Raw genomic sequence first — 21,002 nt, 5'->3', positions numbered from 1 at the left:
TGCTAATCATTTTTTCTTTAATTCTCTTCACATGTGACTGCATACCATGGACTAATCTAGTCTCTGAGTAATCCAATAGTGAATTACCCAGAATTGACCTCCATATTTATGGAACTTAAAATATGGCATGGGAGCCAAATAGTAAATAATGGAGCACTGAAATACACATTAGTTACAAGTTGTGGTGGGTAGTATGGAGAAATTCAACATGGAGAATTGACAGAGCGTAAAGGGGGGTGGGAATGATACTTGAGAAGGGCAGGTAGGGGAGGCTGGGGTCCTAACAATTCATGTTGTAATTGTCTGCTTCTTCTATCCCCCTCACTCCCTCACCCTCTGCTTCTCAAATCTACCCAGCTCACTGAAACCACAACGAAGGGTAAGAATGTAAGCTTTTGAGACAGACCTGGTTGCAGTTTCCAATCTTTCCACCAGTTAACTGTGCGGCCCAAGGCAAGTCACTTATCCTCATTGAGACTCAGTTTCGCCATCCACAGGATGAAGTAAACGTTGCCACTCACAATGAGGGATTTTTAATAGACATTAGGAATAGTAAATGTGCCCAGCATCTGGTTATTTGAGGTGTTCACAAAAAGGTTTCCGTCAGTAAATTGCTGATGTTACGTTAATTCTATTCCAAGACCTTAAACCTCAATTGATTAATTGAGCCAGGATATATTAGCGTTTTACCATCTATCAGACCTATCAGACGCTGGGCTAGGCCCTGAGACATAGTAAAGAAGGAAACTATTTGCTGACAGTGAGCCCAAAATTTTATGGGCTTGTTGCCAAACTATGGCCTAGCATCCAAGACAGAACCTAACTCAGCTCCTACCTGTTAATCATTTCAGGAATCATTTCATGCAGCTCCGATGTTTAAGATACTCGTTTACTAAAGAGCACAGTCTTGATGATGCACATGGTTTCCCTCATATCTTTTCATCTGCCCCTTGAATTTTTTTTAACAATGTTCTTTCCCGACCGTCAAGAACTAATTGAATCCAGGCTTCATTAAGAACTAATTGCATCCAGGCTCCCCTTCCCATAGCAAGTATTTCTCTCTTCTGGTGAGATCTCTATAATGAAAGCAATATTCCTATCTCAGAGTTTTGGAATGTGCGTGCGTGTCTTTTCCTTCCTTTTATGATACGGGTGTAGGAGTATCTTATTCAATTTATCTTCCACACGTATCTCTTGACATACAGTTGGTCCTGCACACCTGTTTGTTTTTTGGCACCAAATTTTTTTTGGTATTTGGTGTAATAGAGATTTATACTTTTCTTTTCCAATGACTGTGTTTCAGAAAGATTACTTGTGAGTGATTTATTCAATAGGAAGAAAATTTAAAAGTTATATCTAGGCACGTAATGATATTTATATTTCTGCAAGGCTTTTATTTCTCTCAAGGTTTTATGCAAAGGTAATGAAGAATTTTTAATTTTTTTAATGTTTATTTATTTTGAGAGAGAGAGAGTGGGCAGGGGAATTGCAGAGAAAGACAGAGACACAGAATCCAAAGAAGGCTCCAGGTTCTGTGCTGGCAGCACAGAGCCCAACGCAGGGCTCAAACTCACGAGCCATGAGATCATGACCTGAGCCGAAGTCGGACACTCAACCCACTGAGCCACCCAGGTGCCCTGGAAGGTAACAAAGAATTATAAATTTGAGCAAGATCTGCATTTTGTAGTCCTATACTATCAAAATATTATCAAATTTCATTTTCTGGTAATTTTAAGTGTAAAGATGTAAAGCAGCACCAAACCTTTTAAGGAGGAAATTTTTACACGCAAAATGCTGTATTTGCCTAATGCATGAGTGGTGATTTATGATGGAAGTCTCCTTAAAATTAACTGAATAATGTCAACATAAAAAAAGACTCATCTTTCTTCAAAACACAGATTTATCAACCCCTCCAAACAAGTAGACTCAGAGAATTTAAGAGTGCTGGAATAGTAGGACATCAGTGCTTTCAGCTGTCTGCAGGCTGGACAGCGCCTGGGGTGGACATTCCAGGCCCAGCACCCCTGGCCCTCTGCTTACTCAAGGGTTTCAAACAAATACCATTTTTAAAATAGCATGTCACAGTATGAAAAACACTGTCCAAAGAAATCATTCTTTCAAATGTGACATACAATTTTCATGAAAGAAAGAAAAAGCAAGACCTATAAAATAAAGGGAGCAAGGGAAGCCCATTGGAAGAGCCATGGGCATCATGTAGAGAAGAATCTCCAGGCTCCCACTGCTGTTCTAGACTCTTTCTAAGAAACCTAATTAAATGTTTCTTGCACAAGAAGACTTTAATGTGAGTAGGTCAATCAGATTTGCACAGTAAGTGAGAGATGGCAAACAGCTGATTAGGACGAAGGTAGCTACTCAGAGATGCTGTCACCTATGTGCTCCGCAGTATAATCAATGGCATCTCTACTGCAGATAACATTTTCTTCATAGAGATATCATGGTCCTATAAGATTCACCCTTTTGGGGGGCGCCTGGGTGGCTCAGTCGGTTACGTGTCCGACTCTGCCTCAGGTCATGGTCCTCTGGCTTGTGAGTTTGAGCCCCGTTTCAGGCTCTGTGCTGCGAGCTCAGAGCCTGGAACTGGCTCCAGATTCTGTGTCTCCCTCTCTCTCTGCCCCTCCCCTGCTTGCACTCTGTCTCTGTCTCTCTCTCTCAAACAAACATTACAAAATTTTTTAAAAAATAAAAATAAAAAAGGATTCACCCTTTTTTTTGTGTGTAAAGTTCTCTGAGTTTTAAAAAACACACATAACTGTGTAACCACCATCCTAATCAAGATGCAGAACAACTGTTCAACTCCTTCACTCTCCCCAAATTCCCTTTTGCTCCTTTTAGTCGAATGCCTCCTAACTCCTGGCCCCTGGCAGCCACTGATGTGATTTCTATCCCTAAAGTGTTGCCTCTTCTAGAATGTCATGTATGTGGAATCATTTAGCATGTAGCCTTTTGTGACCCGTTCCTTTCACTTGGCATAATTAATGTGTTTGGGATTCATCCATGTTGTTGTGTGTTCAGCACTTCTTTTATTATGGAGTGGTGTTCCATTGTATGGATGCATGCAGATTTCTATTCATTTTTATATTTTTTTTAATGTTTGTTTACTTTTGAGAGAGAGGGAGAGACAGAGGTGCGAGTGGGGGAGGGGCAGAGAGAGAGGGAGACACAGAATCGGAAGAGGCTCCAGGCTCTGAGCTGTCAGCACGGAGCTCGACATGGGGCTTGAACTCACGAACCGTGAGATCATGACCTGAGCCAAAGTCAGATGCTTAACCGACTGAGTCCCCCAGGCGCCCCACATTCAGATTAAACACACACACACACACACACACACACACACACACACACACACACACATTTATCCACTGAAGAGCATTTGGGTTGGTTCTAGTTTTTGGTAAATACAAATAAGGCTGCTACAAACATAGGTCTACTGGTTTGTCACATTTTAAGGTTTTCTTTTGCTTGGGAGAGATGGATAGGTGGTGTGGTCGCTTTGTAAGAAACTGATAAACTGGTTTCCACAGTGGATTTGCCACTTTCCATTCCCACCAGCAAGGTATGAGAGTCCACGTTGCCACGTATCCTGATCAGTACCCAGTGTTGTCAGATTCGCTTCAAATTCATTTTGGACTTTCTACTAGGTTCATAGTGGTATTTTGTCGTGGCTTATCTTCCCTTTAATTTGTAAAGATATGGGATATTTGTTCCGTTTTAAGATTCTTCTAAAATGAAACTCTTCACTTGGATTCTACGCTGGTGAAGACCTTACTCATAAAACCGTAAAGCATGAATTGCACTATACCGGATGCTAACTCCGACTGCCGTCTCAAAGAGAAGGACAATGCCATCCACAGCAAGTGTCCATTCGCTCACTCATTCATTCAGCAACTACTTGTTGAACACCTGCTGGCTTGGAGGTATTTTTTTTTTTCATCTTGTTTTGTAATTTAAATATAATTTGTTCCTCACAAGATGCTTTTATCCCATGGGAAAGGCAATTAGAAGTATATAGACATGGGGGTTCAGGAGGTGATGGCATAATATCATATTTGTTAAGCTCCCCTGGGGTATGGGCGTAGATCCTTCAACATTTACATCTCTCCATCTCTCTCTGTTCGCTATTTACGTGAAGGGTATAGTACAGTGACCTGAAATGTGACATTACATTAGTATTTGTCTCTCTCCGTCTGATTTAGTCACTTAGGATCATACTCTCATGGAGGTCCGTCCATGTTGTGAACGGCAAGATTTCATCCTTTTCTACAGCTAAGGAGTATTCCAGTGTGTATATACACCGCATCTTCTTTACCCATCATCCATCCATCATTCTTTACCCGCTGATGGACACTTACGTCGTTTCCATATCTTGGCTGTTGTAAATAATGCTGCAAAGAACACAGAAGGAGAACACTTGCCGTTTTCACTAGGAGCTGCTTAACTAACTGGGCATTCGGTGGTGAACAAGACAAGAATAAAGACAAAACAGACACAGTCTTGTTCTCATTCTGTTGGGGAAGGGCAGACCGTAATCAAATAAATTTTATAGACAGAGAAAGAAATGCAGGGACACAATGAAAACTACTGTGAGGATAAATAAAGCCAGACAAAGGGATCAAGAAGTAAGGGACGCTAGTTTGGAAAGTATTTTCTGGCAGGCCCCTCTGAGGGTGACAGTGGGCCGAGATCTGAATGAAATGAGGCGCCAGCCACATATCCTTCTGGGGGAAGAGCATCCCAGGCAGAGAACATCGGCAAAAACAAAGGCTCAAGGCAGGAGTTTGCTGGTTGTACTCAAAGCACAGCAGAGAGACCATAACGGCCGTGCAGAGCAAGTAGCGAGAAAAGTGAAGAGAAAGAAACGTTTTGCTTTTTCACTGACAAGAAATCCAGTGCTGAGCTTGGCCACACATTCTGTAATGTCTTGAAGCACTCTAAGATTCCACAGAAGTGTTTCATTATATTTTTGGAATGTTTAGTCACTGGCTTAGGAGCGTTTAACACACACACACACACACACACAAGGTCAGAAAATTTTGTGTAATTTTACACATGTAATTTCATGTTATTTAATCTGTGTTTTAGCACACTTTCTGAGAATTCTGTAATTTTTTGTTTTCCACTCTGGGAAATAATGCCTTTCCATTATTTCACAGGGAAACCATAATGTTATTTCAAGCACACTGAAATCCCAGGAAGAAACAATATACAGACTGGACGTAAAGCTTCTGTGAAAGAAACAAAAATACTAGCATAAAAAACTCAATTGGTTCAGTCTTCCGTTACTGAAGGTTTAATTAAATGATAAGATAACATTTTCCTTTTAATGATGATTCTAGTGGCTGGCTGCCTGAGTTCATGTCTGTTTAGTGTCCTATGACAAAATAAGAAAATGTTTCCAAAGGATGTTTTCCTGTTCGTTGGACACATTTTGTAATATGATGACTGTCTGGTTAGGTGTGCCGCATTCTTGCATGGATTCCATTGACACCTGCTACAATTCGGAAGTCTCGTAATTGATTATGTGGAAGAAAATTCCAAAGTGAAGTAAACATTGCTAACGGTGTCATTTCAAAGTAGGGTGGGGAGGACACGGAGTACGAAGTAGGCCGATGCCCGTCTCCTGTTTCAATTCTGGGAACACCGTGAACGTCCAACTTTTTGAACGTCCAACTTTTGTCAATCGCAACTGTACGACCTCCTGAAATACATCCTTCTACTTTGGACTGAAATAGAGATAATGAAACACCTGCTGGCTACATGGCCAATCCTGCCTCAGTCAGTTTGGCTTTGTCAGCGCCAATCATAATTCCTTCAAAACAAGTTATGCAATCTGGTGCCTTTTGTCTTTAATAAGCCCGTACGCCCCTCTTGCAATTCAGAGTGCTCTCTTAATTTCAGTCCACTCTGTGTCTAAGGCCCCAAATAAATGCTTCTGGTTGCTTGACAGCCTCTTCTTCTTGGTCGACAATTGTTTTGAAAGTATCGGAAAATAAGGGAGCTTTTTAACGTCCGGGAACAAAACAATCCTCCATTACAGAGGAGGAAAGTGCCTAGAAAGAACCAGATCAGAGGCATAGTTGGTTGGGAAGGCTGGGAAGAAAATGGTAAGCAAGGGATCTGCAACTCGTTCTCTGTCTTTACGGTGGAGGGGGCGGGAGGGATTACCTCCAGATAAGAAAGAAGGCAACGTTGCCATAAATATACTAAGGACTGGCCTCCAGATACACTGTGTTTTCATAGCAGGACGGTCCTTACCTATGTAAGGCTTTTAGCAATGGGTACCTGGCCTACCTAAACTTGTTTCTGATAAATAAACATGGAATATACTGATTTATGGAACATCCGTCTCTGCTAAGTGTCACGCATGGATGAAACTACCTGAGTATAAAATGGAGCTTTTTCTTGAACAAAAAGGCTCTCTTATCTGAAATTCGTGTCCCCGCGTGTGGAATTTAGAGACCCTGTATATTGACCTTGGCCACAGTGCATCCTAATGCGGCAAGAAACAAACGACACAGAGCCTCAGGAACAGTTTTGGACATCTTCCTGCTTTTCTTGGGCCACGCAATTACTTGCATCCTGGAAACCACACTGTATCTCAATGAAGTCACAGAATGGGATAAGAGCACAGAAGACAATTCGGAAATATCAAACCATTCTTGTTTCCTTTTGCCACATCACACAGATGTCAGCTGGCTGAAGAATGCTTTGAAAGTTGATCAGAGCTTTTTCTGCATGAAAGTGATAACCGAGTTTGAGTCTCAAGTATAAAACGCAAGAGTTACAGAAACAGATATACTCAGGAAATGCAAATATAGTATAATTTATGAATGGTCAGCAATGTTTTAAACCGAATAAAACGAGACATATAAATAGAGGACAGCTGATTGCTATTTAATTGCTATTTAGAAGCAGTATAATGCTGTAATGGTGATATGATCTGTGAGGGGAATATGATTTTTAATGTTAGGAGAAGCAAAATACAAGAAAAACAAGTATGTCGGAAAATATAAGATACGCTTCAAGGTTTACCATTCATTTTGGATTATTTTGTGTAGGTTTGCAAAGCGTGGATCGTGCAAAATTTGCCATTAGTCAAAGAGACAGTGGATTCAGCGGCCATGTGCTCTTTGACAGTTGTTGCATGCCTTTGGCCTTTGGCAATTATAAGAAAGGGAAAACTGTCATTTCTTGACTCTTCTCCTATTTGAAAGAAGCTACTGGAAGCATCTACCTTTTAATATGTAAGCTGATGGCCATGTAATTTGCTAAGGGAGACACCCACTTCTTGGATGCTCTCCCTCCTGTAGAGTATGAGCCCTTATGTGCGTCTTTCAGGGTGGGTCTAACTTTCAAAAAGGCCTCCTAACTACAAACACCCAAGTGGGGGGCTCCTTGTCTGGGATTCATGAACCAAAAGGCCTCCTCAGAGGGCTGTTCCAATTTATCTGAGTCATATCCTTCCTTCCTGCTCTGACACCGCCAGAAGTGACCATGGGCACTTCAATCAGAAGGGCAAACCTGATAAGATACAGGAAAGGTGGAAGCTGTTAGGGCCGATGGCGAATGCAGTATCTACTCCAGACTCCAAAATCAAGAGGATGGCTTAGATGGGAGACTGACAGGAAAAGAGAGCAAGCCTTAAGGCTTGAGTGGTAGGGCGGAAGGGTGACGGGTCTTTTATTTTTTAAAAAAAAAAATTTTTTTTAACGTTTTTATTTATTTTTCGGACAGAGAGAGACAGAGCATGAACGGGGTAGGGGCACAGAGAGAGGGAGACACAGAATCGGAAACAGGATCCAGGCTCCGAGCCATCAGCCCAGAGCCTGACGCGGGGCTCGAACTCACGGACCGCGAGATCGTGACCTGGCTGAAGTCGGACGCTCAACCGACTGCGCCACCCAGGCGCCCCGTGACGGGTCTTTTAAACACCCAAACATAGAAAGGAAAAAACATTTTGAATGACAGATTAGATATTTTTTAAAACTTTAGATCCCTTGCATTTTTGTAGACAGATTATTTAATACGTAATGTACAGGTTTGGGGGAAATTGCAAGGATCGGGAAAAAAAAATCACCTCCCTGGTTCCCATCGCATAGCATCATCCCCAACTCCACAAAATGTTCTAAGCTATTTTAGGGTTTCAGAGTCCTACTTTTTGCTCGGAAAAAAAGAGAGAAAAGAAAAGGCATTGCAAGATCCTTCCAGGAGTTCTTCACACATAGCAGAAAGGATGCTCAAGGAACCTAGCGGAAGAGGACAGAGTAAGACTAGCATGTTGGAATCGTAAGCACTGTGGGACCATTGCCGGAGGGCAGAGAGAGGTGGTGTGGAGTCCTGAATAGAAGTCTTCAAACATACTGATTTTGGAATAGGAAGCTGAATCACCTTCAAACTGCAAAATAAGCCATAATTGATAGTTTTGAACAGAGTCTCCCACATAGGATTACTGAACTGACATTTTCCAATGACATGTTTTTGCTGAAGGCAGAGGAAATTAGTGCCACCAGGGCCCTCATTATCTGCATTCTGGCCTCAGTGCAACTATGGCCTCGGAGATGTCAATGTACTCAGAAGTTTCCTTAGGTGTTTAGTGAAATGACTCCCCGAGGGAATTTTGTGGCTGGCTCTGTAGATGGAACTGGCTGAATCTGAATGCATGGACGTCTTCTGCTACTTTGTCTCCAAGCTCTTCTTCCCAGTGACCTCAATGATATCACAGCTCACGGATGTCCCCGCTTAAACAGACAGCGTTCACGGTTCTGTTTAACTCTCACTCCAGATCTTGATTTCCCCACGTGTCTCTCCTCCCACTGTCTGTGTGCAGGTTCCACCTCTCCTCTCCCTGCCCCACCCACTGGGGCACATCACCTGTGCTCCTTCTGGCATCCTAGATTCCTGTCTCCCTTTGCTCTAAGGAATTCTTTTTAGAACTATGAAATTCTAAAGCTTTCTTCAAATATCACTTTTAGTAGCACAATTCTGCATTTATTTTCTTAAAAACCTCCTTATTTCTTCAATGCCTCTGATTACTCCTGCAGAATGGTGATAAAACAGGACACCTAGGCCATGTGACAAATTTAGACCATTCTGGTCTAAAGAGCTGGGTCTGGAGACCATTGCCAGGCTGCATGATGAGAAGAGAGTATTTATAAAGCTGTGAGTGCTGTACACTCCAGGGCAAAAAGCCTAGTATCTTCCTTCTGCAGAAAGGTGAGCACACCCAATTATGCTGATTTTGTTTTGAATCTTATTTGCATATTTACATTTTTAAAGCCCTTCCTTCCTGTAAGAAATCAGCTTCTAGAAGCACAGCATATTATAGCTGTTCTCTGTCATGCACTTCCTGGAAATACTACTGGGGCTTTTGGCCCAGAGCAAGACAATCCTGACCAATAAAAGTGTCTTTGGAGATATAGATCAGATTCTGAAAAAGCCTCCCAATTTGTAAGTCTGCGCCTGCACACATTAATTGAATTGCTTTCGTTAATTACATGTCATCAAACTGAGATGAGCTTAGATGAAAGTGTATTTTACAGAATAAGATGAAGTTGCCAGGGACATCCATTTCGCCAATTCTTTGGAGGTTTCTATGCTACTGTTGACAACAAATTAAAGTCAGCTTCAAGGAGGCCTGTCATGGCAAAGAATGCTCTTGAAGCTTCAAAGAGATGATCAGATATCCTATGAAGATCAAACTCTACCTTTGGGAACCTGAAATGTTTTCAGTCTGTAGCCTTGGGTTAGTCTAGGTTTAGTGTGGGTTTAATTAACATGACATAAAAAGAGACGGAACTTGGGGTGTCGATTTCTCCCCAACAATTCTTTTGCCACATGGATCCTATACAAGAGGCTTGATTCCACTATAGCCCAAGGAGCAAATCTTCAGTCCAGGAAGTGAAGTGAGGATTGAAAATGTCCAGCTACTGCGGAAATGTGACATTGAGTGTAATGCTTTCAAAGTAGAAGAAAACCCAGCAGAAATTCAACGTAACAGGGGGACCATGGATACTACCTCAGGTTAGTTTTAAAATTCTATTTAAATAATTTTTTCCCTTGTGGAAAGATTGTTTATTTGGAATCAACTAATACAGATTGAGGGTCAACTTTGTGTGCCAAGAACTTACACAAACCTTTTTGCATATAAACGTCATACCAACCCCAGGACATCTGAATCAGGGAAGTTATGTCACTGGCCTAAGATCACACAGTAAAAGGGAAATCTGGAATCTGACTCAGATGTTTAGATTCTAAGTCTAGCTTTGTAACTTGGGATCCTACTTGCCTTCTAGAGAAAGCGGATATTTATTTATTATAAAAACAACATAAAAGCGTTTCACTTAGTGTCTGCTAGATATAAAAGGATAACATTTATAATCACTTAGCTCACTTAATGGAAATCCCTATGATTCAGTCTAACAATGATGGCTGTATTTGTCTTATAAGAAGGATTGGTCCTATGAGAACGGGGAACATCAGGCAAGATCTATCTGAGGTAAGATTCAAGAGGTACTACAGAGGGCTCTATTATTCACTTTCCACCAGCTACTTTTTCTCTCCCATTTTGTTCCTTCAATATTTTGAAATTCCATCCTTTTATTTATTTTTTTAAATATTCATCTATTTTTGAGAGAGAGAGAGAGAGAGAGAGAGAGAGAGAACAAGCCAGGGAGGGGCATAGAGAGAGAAGGAGACACAGAATCTGAAGCAGGCTCCAGGCTCGGAGCTGTCGGCACAGAGCCTGACGTGGGGGCTTGAACTCATGAACCTGAGCGGAAGTTGGATACTTAACTGACTGAGCCACCCAGGTGCCCCGAAATTCCATCATTTTCGATGCATTATTTTGGAGTATCACACTGCATACATTAAAACTTTCCCAGCGTTTGGAGCTCAGTAAATTATGGTGACACAGAGGCTATCTCACATTCCAACTTGGATGGATCAGTAGTGTCTGCTTGGAGCTTCAAGATGGGTAGAATTCTGAAGTCAAGTCCAGGTTCAATAGGCTTGATTCCCAGGGCCAGTTAAAGGGGGGGGGCAATCGCACTGGTTTAGCTGTAGCAGTAGCTAAGTAAAAACAGATTTTATTTGTTACAACTATATTAACCTACACAATGACTAATACCTCGGTGAGAATTTATCTGATACCTTTCCTAGTATTTAGAGGAAGGGGAAAAGAAAGAGAAAGGATCATTCCAAAGCTCAAGCTGGGATAACCATGTAACTTATTGCGCAGGGGGCACTTCTGAAAACAAAACGGGGTCCATTAATGCGAGGATAATACATGTAAACCATGACTGGGCCGTATGATCATCTTAGCTCTGGTGCAAGGCAATCCCTTAAGGATTTCCTCCTTCAAATAAGTCCACCAAAGTCATTTTCTTTTCTGATGCTATGGCTTTTTCCACAGCTGTGGCCTCCCGTAATTGTATTTCACCAACAGCAAAGAGGAATGACAGCACCTGCATGTGGGCAGGATTCCTGCAACCCTTAGGGATTTCATGAGACACTCAGGAGAGAGACTCAGTCCTTTTGCAAGTTTTCAGAAGCTGATTATCCAACTAATGCATTATCTTCTGGACCCTTGTTTCCTGTCTTCCACCAGTTAATTTAGCAATATGTCAGTTCTGATAAGAAGATCTGATGGGGAAGAAGATGAGGCTATCCCATAAAATCAGTTTGGGGAATTACCAACAGATTTCAATGATCCATGGTACTCTTATTGAAGGTTGATTGACTGAACAGTGGTGATTCAGCTGGACAGCCTTGCTATTTCTATGATAAAGCTCTGCTTGTATTTTCTGTCTCTTTGAACATACATTATATGTGCACTTATAGTCTCACTTACCTAGACCCATTGCCTGTGATTAACAAGCTTTTTTCCCCCCAGATTGATCAATGATCACTTAAATCGGCTTGCAGTGATATACAATAAAATAAAGGCATGAAATCATTCAATATTCAAAGTCTTTTTATTGAGGGCCTACGTGCTAGATGTAAAAAGAAAACAACAGTGAGCTACTCTTGGAGGGGGAAGTGGAAGGACTAGAGCCTACAAGGCATACACCATGTGGCATATTCACGGCTACTTAAACTGCCTTTAAATGCAATTATTGTGTAAATAATTGCACACTTTAAATACAAGAGAGTGCCTTTAAATGCAATTATTGTGTAAATGGAAGAGAGTATTTAAAATGAAAGGAATGGACCACAACATTAGAAAAATATATTCCAGGACACAAAGGGGTTGACTTCTCCTGCATTCGTTTGTAGCAACCCTTCCTAAATAAATTTGCTTGGCTCTTCTCTGCGCTCATTCAAATCTCAGCCGTATTTCAAAGTCTAAACTAAGATCCGATTCGCTTTCTGGAGGTTATGGTCTGCTGCAGGTCAAAGGTCTCTCTCTGCTTTTTGCTATAAACTGCGTAGACATCCTACATAATTATTTAACTGGTGAATTACTTAGTTTGATTTTTTCAACTGAGAAACCGATATTGTCTCCCACACTAGACCCTGACTATATATCTATTCTTGTTATCTCTCCCTAAGATCTAACGGAATTTTGAATGTATTTACATTGGACCATATGAAATTGCCTATAACTGATCATTTTTCATCTGTAATAAAGGAAATTTCGTACGGTTCAACTTACTAATAGTTCTAGAAGTGGTGGTGGTGTGAGTAGGATTATATTTAAAACTTTAAATTCTTGGGGCACTTGGGTGGCTCAGTCGGTTAAGCATCCAACTCTCGATTTTGGCTCAGGTCATGATCTCACAGGTGTGAGATTGAGCCCTGTGTCAGGCTCTGTGCTGACAGTGTGGAGCCTGCTTGGGATTCTCTCTCTCTGTCTCTGTCTCTCTCTCTCTCTGTCTCCCCACTGCTTGCACCCTCTTTCCCTCTCAAAAATAAACATTAAAAAAATTTTAAATTCTATTTGTATATATACATATATATTACATGTATACATATAAACACATAATAAATGATTGAGTTTGGGTTTTAATTTCTTGAACAGATATTCAGCCCCGAAACGCTCTCTTCAGTACCTTCCAGACACGATTTACAAAAATGAATACGACCGCCTCTATCTCCAGAAAACAAACGTAGCTGACATAACAGATCACAAGGTACCAACTCTCTCAGCATGGTCATGTATATATAAAATTTTTTTCTGGCATCACATACTTACTGAAAAATTTCCTGTAGGATAATATTACTCAGAAACACTCTTTATTTTGAGTGCTTACCATATGCCAGACACCATTCTAAACATTTCATGTCTACTAATTCACTTGTGCTCAGCCGTCACCTTCTTTTTTCTGATGAGCAAATTGAAGCATGAAGAGGTCAGGTAATTTGCTCACGATAACACAACTAGTAATGACTGAACTGGGTGTCAAATTCAGGCAGTCTTCTTTCAATCCTTAATTTAAATACCATGTGGGCTCTAATCAATAGAAATAGAGTTATTTAAAAATGAGAATAAGGGGCGCCTGGGTGGCTTGGTCGGTTAAGTGTCCTACTTCGGCTCAGGTCATGATCTCACGGTCCGTGAGTTCGGGCCCCGCGTCGGGCTCTGGGCTGATGGCTCAGAGCCTGGAGCCTGTTTCAGATTCTGTGTCTCCCTCTCTCTCTGCCCCACCCCCTGTTCATGCTCTGTCTCTCTCTCAAAAATAAATAAACTTTAAAAAAATTAAAAAAAATGAGAATAAATGAAAAATGATTTAGCCTTGTGAAATGCATAGCATCTGGTGAAGATTATAATTTGGAGTTACAGAGTTGAATAGAACATACCCAGGGCTTGAAGACCTCTCTTAGAAGAAACTCAAAATCACTTTGAATTATAGTGTCTCAGTTTTCTGCATTAAAATGCAAATTTATAGCACTGACTCTTCTATGAGAATTGTATGAGAAAGAATAATAGATCATATAACACATAGTAATTAGAGCCTTGAACTAATGAGACCAGTTTATTTTTATATCTGGTTATGAATGTATGCATGAAAATACTTTTGTAAAATTATGTTTAATGCTACTTTTCTATCATCAACTTATGTTCTCTAACACAGGTATGTGTCATTTTCTTTGTTACTTAGAACAATACAAACACCACACAAGCAGAGAATAAATAAGGCTGCTTAACTGGGTATAGTAATCAATAAATTAATATACATATATGCATATATAATGTAGAGTATGTGTGCATAAATAATATATATCTATACAATATGTTTAGTAATAGAATTTGTCTTGAATTATTCCTATAAGTATTTTTTACAATTTAAATTTTTTTTTTGAGAGAGAGAGACAGAATGAGCAATGGCGGGGCAGAGAGAGAGGGACAGAGAGAATCTTAAGCAGGCTCCACTACCAGCACTGACCCTGATGTGGGGCTTGATCTCGGCCCCTGAGATCGTGACCTGAACTGAAATCAAGAGTCAGACACAAATGACTGAGCCACCAGATGCCCCAATAATTTAAGTTTTTAAAAAACAATTACTGAAGTAATCCAGTGTGACACCCTCTAAGTCTGGATGAGAAGAAACACATACATTCTCCTTTGGAATTCTGCATCACATAGTGACAAAAGCTTTAGGTGGGAAATTGAGCATTTCCAAACTTAAGTTTCCAGGCCTTAAGCTGGATTGGCTGGAAAAAGAAGTAGATGAATTTATGTTATTCAAATGACAACTTTCAGCAAATGCACTTAAAGTGAGATTTGTTTATGAGTTCTGGAGTCTGTATTCTAGGAAATGCATTTCTGTTTCTCCTCATAACATAAGCCAAGCACACCCTTCTCTTTGAGAAAATAGCAGCCAGGAATGCTTCTCGGATACAGACTTAGGTGCTCCATATAATAGGTGGGGCACTGCAGGCTTAGAATTTTCGAGTCGTACTTTTCTGAACTGTTTGAGTTTTCTGGTCTTCTTCACCCATTACATTTTTAGCAGCATTAGAGGTTATCCGGGCAAGCAAACTGTGGGCCATTCCGTTGTTCGTTTTTGCTGTTTTGCTCTGCTTTAGAAGAAGTACCTGGAGAGTCAAACTACACTAGCGTTCAAGTTCAATCCGGGAGACAGAGCCGCGCTAGGCAAGGTTACCTTCTTACACGCTGTGATGGAGCTCCCCAGGCCGCCTCTCCAGCCGCCGCTGGTGCTGCCCTGCTGTGGTGCGCAGACCTCGTACATCAGTGGGGACTCCAAGTTGCTGTTTGTGCCCCAAAAACACAAAAGAGAACACATTCCAGTGAGTCTCCTCCATACTCAGAACAGAAGACACACAACGTGGTTTAACAAAAATCATCTTTCGGGCAGCGCTCAGCACTAGCCAATCCTGCTGACCCCGACACTGCTTTGCTGGCTTCCCTCCCGCAGTTGGAGCCGCTGCGAACTATTCCCTTGGGAACAGGAACCTGCAATCCAGTGACTCCCAGCGCCCAGACGGACACAGTGCAGCTGCCTGACTTCTAGCACCGTTAGTTTTTCTTGAGCAAGCAGTTTTAGACCCCAGATAATGCTTTTGAAATGCCACGTTATTTCTGCCCAGAATTCAAAGTTTATAATTTCAATCAGGAGGCAGGGCAGGACCATGCAAAGAATGTGGGCTTTAGAAAATGCACATCATGGGGCACCTGGGTGGCTCAGTCAGTGAAGCGTCCGACTTCAGCTCGGGTCATGATCTCACAGTCTGTGAGTTCGAGCCCCGCGTTGGGCTCTGTGCTGACAGCTCGGGGCCTGGAGCCTGCTTCGGATTCTGTGTCTCCCTCTCTCTCTACCCCTCCCCTGTTCGCACTTTCTCTTTCTCTCTTTCAAAAATAAATAAACATTAAAAAAAAAAAAGAAAATGCACCTCATCTCTTTGTATCTCTGGGGTTTGGGGCATTATCTTAACTTCTTTGCCTCCAAAGTTCTAGACTTCTCTTCCTTCCCCTTATGTCTGGTTGAAATTATTACCAATCTTGGTTTTCATGATACTCTGGAAGATTTTGGATTCAACCCAATTTAAATACAAAAAGTCCTCTGGATCTTAAGGATTTCTAAAATATGAAAATATGGGATTTAAAAAATGTATGGATATCTGAAGTGTATGCATTTTATTTTTGTTGTTCTTGACCACATAGAATATGTACAATTCATCATAAACATTTTTTTGGAATATGATCTAATAATTATTTATGCAATTATCAGGCCAACATTTAAAAATTTTCTCTTAAAAGAAGCACCAAATAGAAGATCAGTTAAACAGTGCATTTCTAACTAATATATAATCCTCATGTTTTAAGTGCTAAGTTAGTCAATTTTCATTACATTACAATTAAACATAAGTCAAAAATACATAAGTATAGTCTGTTAGCATTTCTACTAAATTACTATGAATGGCTTTTTTTTTTTTTTAAATGACTGTTGATGTACACAATGGATCACAGGTTTAGGTAAAAATTACACAGAATAATTCAAGTAAAATCTGTTTTATAGTTGCCATCTTGAGGACTAGAATGAACTTAATTTAAATGAAAGGATAGCACTCATATTATCTTTGCTTCACTGGGAAAAGGCAATGGAAGGAAGAAAGGAGTGTGGTACTAGGCTCTAGATCCTTAGGGACTCTGCTGCTTAGCATATCTGGGTCTGTCCCTTCACTTACAAATGAACATTGGGAGTGAAATCTCCAGTCCTTTCCAGCTCTGGAAATCACTTGTAAAATATGGAGAGCCCAAGCTTTCAGCCCGATTTTTACAGATTTCTCAGAATGGGGACCTATAACTTTTTGGCTGTCACTTAAGGGTGACTGTACCTCAAAGTTAGCTGCAGATCTCCCTCTGAATGCTTTCCTGGCCATAGGAATTACCCGAGTGCCAAAAGTTTATCATTTTTAGGTTCCAAAACCACTTATATGTGGAAGGTAAGCCCGTGGACCAAGCTAATTTTGATCTGCAACAGCTCATGAGTCAAGGAAATCACATTTTCCAATGTTAGGACATCTCCCATTTCTCTTTACAGGGTTAACAGCCTAGGAGTACGGAAGAAACAGGCTGAGAAGTAAGGATGACACAGATTGAATACAAAACAGGGTAGAAAAAGGGCTTCAAGGGGCACCTGGGTGGCGCAGTCGGTTAAGCGTCCGACTTCAGCCAGGTCACGATCTCGCGGTCCGGGAGTTCGAGCCCCGCATCAGGCTCTGGGCTGATGGCTCAGAGCCTGGAGCCTGTTTCTGATTCTGTGTCTCCCTCTCTCTCTGCCCCTCCCCCATTCATGCTCTGTCTCTCTCTGTCCCAAAAATAAATAAACGTTGAAAAAAAAAAATTAAAAAAAAAAAAAAAAAAAAAAAAAAGAAAAAGGGCTTCAACAATCTCTGATTGCTCTAGAGGGGGATGACATCAAACTTATGGAGAGTTAGGTCCAAAATAAGGATTAATAGGAAAAAGTAAAAGATCATGCAAGGAAATTTCTTGTTTCTGCATAAAGCATGTTGTATCTGCCTGCAAGTAGAAAGGTGAATAGTAATTTAAAAAAATATGTTTATTTATTTTTGAGAGAGAGAGACAGAGGCAGAGACAGAGCATGAGTGGGGGAGGGGCACACACACACACACACACACACACACACACACACAGAATCTGAAGCAGGCTCCATGCTCCGAGCTGCCAGCACAGAGCCTGACACAGGGCTCGAACCCACAGACCACAAGATCATGACCTGAGCCGAAGTTGGATGCTTAACCCACTGAGCCACCCAGGTGTCCCTGGCAAGGAGCATAATAATTTTTATGCATAAAAAAGTTTAAGAACTGCTGAGTTAGTCTAGTGGAAGGAGAGACAATGACAAATCTACCCACATATATCTTGGTAAGAAAGCCCATGTGCCTTTAAGATTACGTGAGCTCCCAGTTGGAAATGAAGGCACGGAAGGATTTTGGAAAGTGTTGGTTGCCTGTGAGGTTCACTCCATTTGTCCCAATGTGAAGTCTGTATAACACAAATAAAGAAATGTATTTTAAATATGTATGTATGTGTGTTTGTTTGTTTGTTATTTTGAGAATTAAACAGGGCAGTAGACTCCCATTAGTGGGAGTAAAATCTATGCATTCCCTGACGAGTGGGACACAGTTCCACTGTACCAAGAGTTAAACTGAATGCATCTTCTAGCCCCCAGAAATGCATTCCAAATCAATTTGATGATGCCTAACATACAAAACTACATGTAGAGAGGCTTCTCGTTTCAAGCATGTGACACGGGTGTGAATTCCCAGTAAGTGACGTTACCACGCAGCCCAATCTTCTTCCATGCCTTTGGGATGGCGATGGAATTTTGAGAGTATTTTCAAAGATATTGTCCTTGGTCTCGAGAGCCACAGAACATTGGCTGCTACAGGATGAGGCAGAGACAGACACATGAAACTCATGCCTTTATTAAAGTGAATTCAAGTTGACATTAAAAGAATGGCTGTCGAGATACAGGACAGCCTTATATGTTGCTGCTAATGGGGAAGGCTGCAAGGTCTTCCCCGGGACATTTTCTTTGATTTTGACAAACATTGATAATATTTATTAAGCACATCCTTTCAGGCTGGTCTCATGCTGAAACTGCTAAATGTGTTTCCACAAGGAGGTAGATCAAGGTGGATAAGAAGGTATAAAAGCAGAATCGGAAGCAGTGGTTTTAAAAATATCATGGGAAGAGAAGTCGGCTCCCTTACAGATGTCATATATGAATGAGGTGCTGAGTCGCCACCACACTGCCATCATTAAGGGTTCATGCAGTGTGACTAAGTAGGTCATCATCAGGAGTGAAAATGGCTAAGGGAATATTCGGTTATTTCTACAGAGAGAGAGAAGTGTCCAGTTACTGGAAATCAACTTTGTCACTACTCAAAGTTTGGTCTGTGAACCAGCAGGTCTGATATCACTTAGGAGCTTATTGAGATACCCAGGAATGCAGGTCCCTCCCTAGAACTACTGAATCAGAATCTGAATTTTAACATTAAACTTGGGTGATTCATATGCCCATTAAAGTTTGAGAACCATTTATCTGACACACTAAATTACATACCTATTCCCTTTCCCCCTCGGATCCTGGCACATAATGTGTCTTCTTTTAGGCACACCCTTCCCAGGCCCCCTCCTTCCTCCTGAATAATACCCACTCTATCATTTGGGTCTCTGTTTATAAATCACCTCTTGCACCCCTCCTCTCCCCTCCCTCCACCAACATATCTCCAATGCCTCATGCACACACAAACACACCTCAACACTCTACCACTCCCCATATTTCCACCAATACCCTAACCCAAGAAGTGGGACAGACACTCTTCTTGTGTGTTCCAATAGCACCCCCACCATGTCTCGTTACAACGCTTGTCAAATGGCATATAATTTTGAAATGTTTGTCTGTTTCCCCTTTAGGCTGTAAATACTGAAAAGAACAGGGACCCGTTAGGACCTAGAACAGTGCCAGGCAGTGGTGAACCCTGGATTAATACTTATTCCTGTTGTCTGTTCTTATCTTTCTGAGCATCCTGCTTGACATCAAAAGATTATGCACGAAAGAGTGTTTGAATTCAACGCTAAATTTTCTGCAGTGGTGACAGATGGTGAGATAAGCCACATCTGAGCAGATCATGAAAGAATTTCCCAGGATAGTTCTAATGAAAAAGGATCCCGCCGCTATTGTGGCTCAAATGTCAAGTAAACACAGTGTAAAGTTGAAATAAATTTAGCGGATTCTAAAAGGTAAGATTTGTTCTCATCTCCTCCCCACTTACAGAAGGTTTTCAATAAGATGTAGTAATTACAGTTCCTTTGATTGTCTCCATCCTATTAAGGATATTTACTCTTGAGCTTTATACTAAACCCTTTAATCTCGACACTGAAAAAAAAACATAAAAACTCACATCCATCAGAAGAGATCTTTAGAAAGGAATTGGTTGGTCTCATTACAATCAACTTAAAGACAGGGCCCCTGGGTGGCTCAGTCGGTTAAGCGTCCGACTTCGGCTCAGGTCGTGATCTCACGGTTTGTGGGTTCGAGCCCCGAGTAGGGCTCTGTGCTGACAGCTCAGAACCTGGAGCCTGCTTCGGATTCTGTCTCTCTCTCTCTCTCTGTCCTACACCCGCTCGTGCTCTGACCCTCTCTCTGGCTCTCAAAAATAAATAAACATTAAAAAAAATTAAAAAATCAACTTAAAGACATCTACCACTAAGAATGTAGAGGACTTTCAAATACACCTGCACGTGGTTCAAAATGAAACTGTGCTCGAGTGAATGTCCTTAGTTTACTTTCAGATAAAGAGATTAACTCTTACGTGATGCTCAGAGGTTTCGATAAGTCTTTCCAAAACCGATTTATTTTAAAAAATCACATGATACGTTAGGTTCTCTTACTCTCATCTTCTGACCAATTTATTACCAAGGGCTCTCTTGCTGACCAAACTTTACTTAGGCTACTCTGAGTCTTCTTGTCAACTAGATCATGACCTTGACTGGCAGTCCTACCCCTGGCCCACTGAACCCAGTCTTAGCAAGGAATCCTAAGTCACTTTAGTGGAAATCCCTCCACCCTTGATATCTTCCCCCATCCCTCAGCCTTGATATCTTTCCCCATCCCTCACCCTTGATAGGTATGTCCATCTGCCGACCCCCTTACTCTGCCCATTGGTTATAAATCCCCATTTATAAACTGGTTATAAATCTTGCATTTGGAGTTAAGCTCAGTTCTATATTCATGTCTTTCTCCCCAACTGAAGTAGCTCAAATAAAATCCGTCTTGCAATTTTAGTAAGTGTTTGGTGAAAAAGTTTTTGTTTACAGTGTATACTCTTGTATTCTTTCACTCAGTCTCCGGTTTTATTGCCTAGGTATGAAGTTTGGTTTTTCTTTCTTCTGTTTTTTTGTTTTTTGTTTTTTTGCTTCTGTACCCATGTTTTTCCTTTCTAGGTTGGAGACATCAGAGCATGATTTTATCATGTCATCCATACAAATTAAA

At 41.1% G+C, this 21,002-nt stretch overlaps 1 protein-coding gene across 1 annotated transcript in view; it reads right to left on the bottom strand.

Moving 5' to 3' along the window:
* The window catches only part of SPHKAP (SPHK1 interactor, AKAP domain containing), a 129,133-nt gene extending 108,486 nt beyond the window's left edge, over positions 1 to 20,647 (bottom strand). The window contains exons 1-3 of the mRNA XM_047872109.1: positions 20,629 to 20,647; positions 18,284 to 18,386; positions 15,123 to 15,228 (exon numbers count right to left, since the gene is read on the bottom strand). Of these exons, the coding sequence (XP_047728065.1) occupies positions 15,123 to 15,228; positions 18,284 to 18,386; positions 20,629 to 20,647 (228 nt within the window). The remainder of the gene's footprint in view (positions 1 to 15,122; positions 15,229 to 18,283; positions 18,387 to 20,628) is intronic.
* Between the last annotated feature and the right edge of the window lie 355 nt (positions 20,648 to 21,002).

The sequence above is a fragment of the Prionailurus viverrinus genome, chromosome C1 (assembly GCF_022837055.1).
Source record: "Prionailurus viverrinus isolate Anna chromosome C1, UM_Priviv_1.0, whole genome shotgun sequence".
NCBI classification, from domain to species: Eukaryota; Metazoa; Chordata; class Mammalia; order Carnivora; family Felidae; genus Prionailurus; species Prionailurus viverrinus.
The sequence above is the reverse complement of the archived record's forward strand: the minus strand, read 5'-3'. Positions and strand labels throughout refer to the sequence as shown.